Consider the following 8914-nt stretch of genomic DNA (forward strand, 5'->3'; position numbering starts at 1 on the left):
ATGCTTGTTCCTATCGTTTTTTTTATTACTGTTAAAGTGCCTATCTGCCCTCTATACTCGGGCTTTAGCCCCTAAAGTGCTGTTGCTGGTTTAAATCTTGAGAAAAAAGTTGGGCATATAAGGCATCAGATGTGGTGTGCAAGAGAAACGACTGCACTGGTATGGTCATGTGATGCGTATGGACACGGACAGTTGCATAAAGAAGTGCTGATCTCTAACAGTGGAGGGAATATGTGGAAGAGGTAGACCCAGGAAAACATGGGACAAGGTGGTGAAGCATGATCTTCGAATTTTGGGCCTCACAGAGGCAATGCCTGCTGACCGAGACCTTTGGTGGTATGCTGTGCTTGAGAAAACCTGCTAAGCCAAGTGATATTGTAGCTGTGGGTAATGCTAGTGTCACGTAACTGGCACCCATGTCGGTGTCACATAAAAGGCCCCTTTCAAGCGTTGGGCCACACTGAAGCAAAACGGCTGATGCCATTGGTACATGAAAAGCTCCTTTAGAGTGTTGGGCCTCACAGAGGCAATGACCGATGCCTTTGACATTATCGTGCTTGAGAAGAAGACCCATCAAGCCAAGTAAATTCACAGTTGTGGCAGATACCAGTGTCATGCAAATGGAACCCATGCCGGGGACACATCATAAGCACCCATTACACTCTCAGAGTGGTTGGCGTTAGGAAGGGCATCCAGCCGTAGACACCATGCCAAATCAGACTGGAGTCTGGTGCAGCCTTCCAGCTTGTCAGCCCTGGTCAAACCGTCCAACCCATGCCTATACCAGTGTTGCATAACCAGCCCATTTAAAAGTAACTTTGAATTATTGGGTGATAAACTGCACTTGAGAAGACCTATTGAGTCAAGTAAAATTAAAAATCAAAATCACAAGCAAATCAAGATCGAAATGAAAATGGAAATTGTAGTTGTAACCAATGCCAGTGCTGCCTGACTAGCACCCGTAAAGATGGCAAGTAATAAGCACCATTCAAGCATGGGTCCTTGCCAGTGCCGCCTGACTGGCTCCCTGTGCTGGTGACACGTAAAAAGCACCCACTACACTCTTGAAGTAGTTGGCGTTAGGAAGGGCATCTAGCTGTAGCAGACTTGCCAGATCAGATTGGAGCCTGGCGCAGCTTACTGGCTTGTCAGTCCCCAGTCAAACCGTCCAACCTATGCCAGCATGGAAAACGGACGTTAAACGATGATATATATATATATATATATATATATATACCGGAGTAAGCACATGAAATGTGCAACAAGGTGGAAAAAAGAGTACTCAAATACCAGAGGTAGAGTAATATGCTTTATTTAAAAGCAGCAGAATGTCCGATGAACGGGAACGTGAAACTCAGAGTAACGGTTTTTTTGTTATATTTCTGCTGCTTTTAAATAAAGTATATATATATATATATATATATATATATATATATATATATATACAGGGTGTCCACAAGGTCTGGGTACATGGAGTAAATAAAATCATAGCATAAATGATTAAATATAAGAAATACTAATTTCTTAAAGTATGTGTTAATCCCTATGTACCCAGACTTTGTGGACACCCTGTATATGTGTGTGTGTGTGTGTGTGTGTGTGTGTGTATGTATGTATGTATGTATGTGTGCAAGTGTGTGCGTGTATGTATAGAATATAATGTATACATTTATGATATAAAATATGTTTATATTTTTATATATATAGATATTATAAATTATATCAAATATATGTATATATATATATACACACACACATTATACACATACACACACAAACACACAACGTATGTATGTATGTAATAGAGATTAACCAATCAGAAATTAGTGTATATCCTACTTAACCTATGAATATTAAAGGAAAATTGTTTGGGAAATAACAACAAACGTTTGTGTAACCTTAAATGTATTCTCTCTTACACATTCGTTGAACACTATTATGCTTTAATTGACTGGCGTTTTAAATTCATTCTTGATTGAAAATCTTCCACTTTAATTGTAATTGAAAACCCAACATTTTATAATGCAGCAGGAAAAGAAGAGAGTCGTCTTTGCGGATGAAAAGGACCGTGTTGCAGTTTTAACAAATGACCAACAACTTTACATTATGGCTCAGGTGAAATCGAATGCTATGTCCGTAGATAATGCCTTGAAAATGGCTAAACAACTCTCTGGAGAATCGCAAGATTTACCGCCAGAACTCAGGGCAAGTTGAAATCTTTATTTTATTTATTTATTTATTATTTTTTTTTTTTCAGTGTATATCAGTGTATCGATCTATGATCGAAAGCATTCTAGTGATTGTTCCGCCCTTTTTAGGGAGTATATAAAACTGTTGTTAATTCGTCTTTTCCTCTCTCAAGGTGGGCACGATTTGAGCGATATTTTGTTGCTGATACTCCTTTGAATTACGCAAGTTGTTGTGTCACTCTTTCTTATATGAACAGCTGGCATACCTATACAAGTGCCCTCACCCCCTGACGTTTATTTCCTTATAACACCCAGAAATATGAATATTTTATGATGAAATTTTCTGCAAATACACCTCAGATGGTGTAGATTCCAATTATATCAGAATTCGTCGCGAAAACATTTTTCCGTAGGTGGGGAGAGAAGTTTCGGAAAATTCACCTGAATCGGCTTCGTTTCCTCATAACTTTCAGAAAAATGGGTATTTTTTAATGAATTTTTCTACAAATATCTTTTAGAGTGTATAAATTACGATTATATCGGAATTTAATACGAAAAAAAAAGTGGTTTGGCGCATATACATACTGATACACATCACAATGAAACTTAAAATTTTTGAAGTTTTCACAAAAAATTCCGATATAATCGTAAATGGTTTTGAACAACTAAATGACCAACATCATCATCATCATCATCATCATCATCATCACCATCATTTAACGTCCGTTTTCCATGCTAGCATGGGTTGGACGATTTGACTGAAGACTGGCAAGCCAGAAGGCTGCACCAGGCTCCAATCTGATCTGGCAGAGTTTCTACAGCTGGATGCCCTTCCTAACGCCAACCACCCCGAGTGTGTAGTGGGTGTTTACGTGCCGGCCAAATGGCAGAAATCAATTTAGATAAATAAACAACGAACAAAATTGGTAAATTAATTAACAAGTTCAAAAATAATTAAACAGAAAAGGAGATGGATTACCTTATGAATTTTAAAGTAAAAATAAGTAACTTTTATGCACTGAAAATTCATAAAATTAAAGAAATGCGTAATAGTTTAAAGGACACTCATACCCCTTATATAAACTTTTCCAAACCGTGTGATTTAAAGTTATGTCAAATACTTATCAGTTGAGCAATTCATTTGACAATTTTAAAACCATTGCACAAATTGGTTCCAAGTTTCATCAGAGATGACATCGACTTCCCAAGCCAGATTACAGAGCAAGTGAATATAGAGACGATCCTGATTAGTTTCAACATGACTAGCCTCAACACAAATCTTCCCTATGAATTATAGTGAGAAGCAGTAGAATCCTGGATCGGTAAATAACCACACCAAATTCAGGAAAGATTCTCAAAAGAAGGATTATAATTGGTGCTAGAAAATGACTACTTCTTCTTTGATAACCAGTGTTAACTTCAAATAAAAGGGACAACCAATGGTCATGATGATTGCACCCATATTTGCAACACTAGTAATGAGATTCTTGAAGAAAAACATCTGTGCTTGTTTTGGGATTACTTTTGATCAGCATTTTCAAGCCTATTTAAAAGAAAACTCAAAAATATTCTTGTATGTCTATTTTATATTTTGGAACAGAAGTAAGGAAGATCTTACAAGATTATTTAAATTAGTAAGTAGCATTAATGAGTCAGTCTAGTTCTCTATGAAAATGAATGGAAAGGAGTGCTAGAACCCCATACACAACCTACCCTATCATCTTCCCCTCTGTCTTCCTTTTCTCAACCATTGACACAAATCCCTTCTCTTTCCCTGTTCCCTGCATCAATCCCTCTCTCAGTTAGTGCCCTTACTCTCTCCCTTGTAACCCTGTCACAGCTATAAATCTATTCCTCTCATCTTATCTTCCCTCATCTTAGAATCATTGTACTGTCTCCTATTTTACTTTAGTTGTTGAAGCTACTTGAAGCCCTAAACCACCCAAGTTGTAAGGCAATCCACACTATAGTTGGTGTCATGAAAATAGCACTTAGTATATACTATGTGAAGCAGTTGGCATTAAGAAAAGCATTCAGCTATAGAAACTATGTCAAGTATGACACAATCCTCCAACTCATCAGATCCTGTTGAATCATCTATATTATTCATTCATGGACATACATATAAATATATTATATATTTGAAGAAAAGCAACAAAAATTCAATAGGTTATTGCAGTACGTACATTTATTCATGTAGTGAGAACACTACATAGAATGTACAATGAAAATGTATTCCTCAGCTGCATAAAGGAATTTCATTTTAGAAAGTCATTTTGTAGATGTGTGCAAAAAAGAGTAAGAGAAGAAAACATACCATCTTGACTATGCTGCCATTCAACAGTCTAGTGGAGCTTGTATGAAACGTACGTACTGCTATAACCTATTGAATTTTGTTGCTTTTCTTCAAATTTTATTCACCAAATCTCTTGATTTTGTTTTTGGTTTTTACCCTACCAAATTCTGGTGCCTCAAACATTTTAAGTACCACATTTAATCTTTTGATTAAATCTGTATTATTATAAATACATATATATATATTCTACCAGGAGGAATAAATTAGAATGTTTAACCCTTTAGCATTTAAACTGGCCATATCTGGCCCAAATATTCTACCTGTTTTATGTTCAAACTGACCAAATCCAACTTTTCAAACCTACCCTACAATGTCATTCTAGAATTAAAGAATCACATCATCAAAAGTTCAAAGCTATGGAGATAATGCATGATTAACTCAAAACAATATGAACGAATAAATTTTATATTTGACAGAGTGAAGGTGCATGGTTTAATGGTTAGGGTATTCGGCTCTCAATCATAAGGTCAGGAGTTCAATTCCCAGCGACGCAGTGTGTCCTTGAGCAAGACACTTTATTCTGTGTTGCTCCAGTCCACTCAGCTAGCAAAATTGAGTAGTACCTGTATTTCAAAGGGCTAGCCTTGTCACATTCTGAATATCCCCGAGAACTATATTAAGGGTACACTGAATATCCCCGAGAACTACGTTTAGGGTACACATGTCTGTGGAGTGCTCAACCACTTGCACATTAATTTCACAAGTAGACTGTTCTATTGATTGGATCAACCAGAATCCTCATTGTTGTAAGCGATGGAGTGCCATATTTGACAGAGAAATCTGAAAGCTAAAGAGTTAAAATGTGCCTTTATATATATCTTTTTTTTTTCTTATCTAATGGTTTATCTGTGCTGAGTTCACTTGTAAGGTGCTGATAGTTTTATGATGAGCTAGTTTATTTGTATGCACATCACCTAAGATGTTTAGAACTTATACAAATACATGTAGACAGAAAAATATATAGGTATATACATATATACATATAACTGTGTATGTTACATGGGTATACATATGTATATTGAGATTTGTATCTATATACTCACATACTTTGATGTACCTAACCATATGTACACACTCGTACACACATGCACATTTTCCCTTACACACATGTATACACACTTACTTGCATATATTTGAAAATATTTTTAGAAAAGTTTTTTGATACAATTACAGTATCACCATCATCGTCATTATCATTTAACATCTGCTTTCCATGCTGGCATGGGTTAGATGTTTTGACTGGAACTGGTAAACCAGAGAGCTGCACCAGGTCCCAGTGTGATTTGGCATAGTTTCTATGACGGGATGCTGTTCCTAACACCAACCATTGTGAGAGTGTAATGGGTGCTTTTTACATGCCACTAGCATGGGTGTCATTTACATGACATCGATAATGGTCAAGGCTATGATTTCACAAGTGCCATTTACATGACACTGACAGTAGCCTGACACTGGCAACATCACCTAAGATTGAAAATTATATTGAAAATTATTAATTATGTTTAAAAAAATCTTTAAAAAAAAAAAAGGAAATGCAAACCTGATGGAAGTTTTTGTGTTTTTATATCATTTTATACAGTTTTTATCTTTATACCATTTTATAGAAGTCTATAAGGATTACCTTGTAATACTTGTGTTTGTAAAGCTGTAAATAGCAAAAAGCGTTTAATAAAAAAAATTCCTTCCGGTAGGTTTGTGTGTATTTTCTGTTTTTAAAGATTTCTTTGTATAATTAATCATTTTTAATTTAAGAAAATTTTAATTCTTCATATTAGGTTGTTTCACATGAAATGTCGCATTTTTAATTACTTGTTATTTCAGTCATCTAAAAACTCAATTATGTATACCTTGCATTTAGTCTTTTTATTTCCCAACAATATTGGTATACAAAATTTGTACCCACAGACCTTATGAAAATGATAACAACCAAACTATGTTGAATGATTTTCTCATATGAGTACAAACTGGGTCACTCTGCCGTAAAAGCTCTACAGAATATCAAGTGGGCCTTTGGTAATGACTTTGTTGACATCAGAACTGTTCAGAGATGGTTCCAAAGCTCTCATTCAGGAGATGATAGCCTTGAAAATAAACCAAGGGGCAGGCCAAAATCAGTTATTCGGCATGATGGATTTAATGCTTTCGTTGAACAAAATCCAAGAACAAAGGGTTGAAAACTTTCATCAGAATTCCAAACATCTCGCACAACTGTTTTTGGATACCTGTGGAAAATTGGAAAAGTCAAATGGATAGGTTTGTTTCACATCAGCTGAACAAGATTAAAAAAAAACAGACACCTCAAAGTGTATTCCTTATTGCTTTCTCAACTGGAAAAAGACCATTTTTGCATCAAATCATTACTTGTGATAAGAAATGGATACTCTTTGACAACAGCAGGAGAAGAGGACAGTGATTAGATGCAGGAGAGTTACCTAAACACTACCCAAACCTACCATTGCATCCTAAAAATTTAGTGGTCACTGTATGGTGGTCTGCGAAGGGAGTTATTCATTATTCGTTTTTGCAACAAGGAAAAACAGCAACAGCAACATCGTGCTGCCAGGAAATTGATTGTATGCATGAGAATTTGAAAAAGAAGCAACCCAGACTAGTGAATAGAGATGGCCCAATTTTGCTCCATGACAATGCACGTCCTCACACTCCTCAAGCTTCAGTTCAAAAGTTGCAAAGCCTGAATTATGAGATTTTGCAGCATCCTCCTTATTCCCCTGATATCTCTCTTACTGATCATCACTCATTTAAGCATTTTGAGCTTTTCATAAGCAATAAAACATTTTTAAATAGAGAAGAGGTAATTGAAGCATTCGGACAATTTATCACAGCAAAAGATGAATATTTTTTTTTAAAGATGGAATATATGATGGCTGTGATCTCACTTTACTTGCTGGGTCTTCTCAATCACACCCATGTTTAGATGGTGATTAACATTCCTTCTTTATATCATCAGTAGCTCTTATATCTGAAAAAGTACACTCTAAAGCATTTGAATAGTAGCACAAAACCAATGGTCAGTCTATGACTGGCCATAACTTTTAACTCCCTAAAATATATAAAATATATAGGCGGTGCTCCAGCATGGCCGCAGTCAAATGACTGAAACAAATAAAAGAATAAAAGAATACATAACCCATGCCAGCATGGACAATGGACGTTAAATGATGATGATGATGATGATATATTTGAAGAAAGATTTTCTTAAAATAAAAAAACTATTAATTACTTTAAATACCCCATAACATGTGTGTTTGAAAAACTTAACGCACTATGAAAACTTCCTTCCAAAAACTTCAATCTACTTTTATTCTTTTTTTTCTTTCATTTCTTTTTTCTATATAACCAATAGTTTTTGTTTTAGAAAAAATTTTTTGGAAATATTGTGATAATATCACAAAATTCTTTTTAAAACCTTTTCAAATATATATGATTTTTGTCTTGCAAGTTACTTGGTGACCTTGTCCATGCAGGTGCCACTTAAAAAGCATCCAGTCCACACTGTAAAGTGGTTGGCGTTTGGAAGGGCATCCAGCCATAAAAAAACTTGCCAAAACTGACCTCACCTGTGCTTGTGCCACATAAAAAGCACTAACTCCACTCTACTGAGTGGTTGGTATTAGGAAGGGCATCCAGCTGTAAAAATCCTGCCAAAACAGTCACAAAAATCTGGTACAGGCTTCTGTCTGGCTGGCTCCTGTCAAACTGTCCCACCCATGCCAGCATTGAAGGCAGACATTAAACAATGATGATGATAAAAAGGATATAATTTCTGAGGCTGAAAATGTTCTGAAATTTATTCTGGGGTCTTAATGCCTATGTTTAAACCCTTTAGCATTCAGATTGTTCAGTCAACTGTAATGCTTGTCATTGTTTTGAATTAATTGTGCATTATCTCATAACTGCAACATTTTGATCATGTGATTATTTATTTTTAGAATGACATTGTAGCCTAGATGTTAGAGGCCAAACCTGGGACAGGTATGACTAGTTTAAAATCTAAAGGATCAACATTGAAAAGTGACTGTGCCTTTTTTGCAGTAGTAACATATTTGATGAAGTGGGCCCTTAAATTTTATGTAATTAGAATTTAAATTTATGTGTAAGTATTATTGTCCCATCTATACTATCTGAAGGCAAAATAAGTGTAGCTGATCTCTGCTTGGCAGTCTTATTCATTTGTTTGCTCAGGCAAGTGTTTCTGTTCAGATTTTATGGATGACTGATTTTCTAAATTTGAGATCTTTATAAGAAAGTGTGTCACCTACTCTCATGCAAACAAAATGAAACTATTCACTAAAACTTACATATGTGTATGTATATTTATACAGATATATGTTGTTGTTGTTGGCACTCC

General features: G+C 35.5%; 1 protein-coding gene across 1 annotated transcript in view; it reads left to right on the forward strand.

Moving 5' to 3' along the window:
• Nucleotides 1-2028: 2028 nt before the first annotated feature.
• The window catches only part of LOC106883319 (uncharacterized), a 77711-nt gene continuing 70825 nt past the window's right edge, over nt 2029-8914 (forward strand). The window contains exon 1 of the mRNA XM_089358401.1: nt 2029-2209. Within this exon, the coding sequence (XP_089214527.1) occupies nt 2107-2209 (103 nt within the window). The 5' untranslated portion in view covers nt 2029-2106. The remainder of the gene's footprint in view (nt 2210-8914) is intronic.

Source organism: Octopus bimaculoides, chromosome 1 (assembly GCF_046866305.1).
Source record: "Octopus bimaculoides isolate indiv1 chromosome 1, ASM4686630v1, whole genome shotgun sequence".
NCBI lineage: Eukaryota > Metazoa > Mollusca > Cephalopoda > Octopoda > Octopodidae > Octopus > Octopus bimaculoides.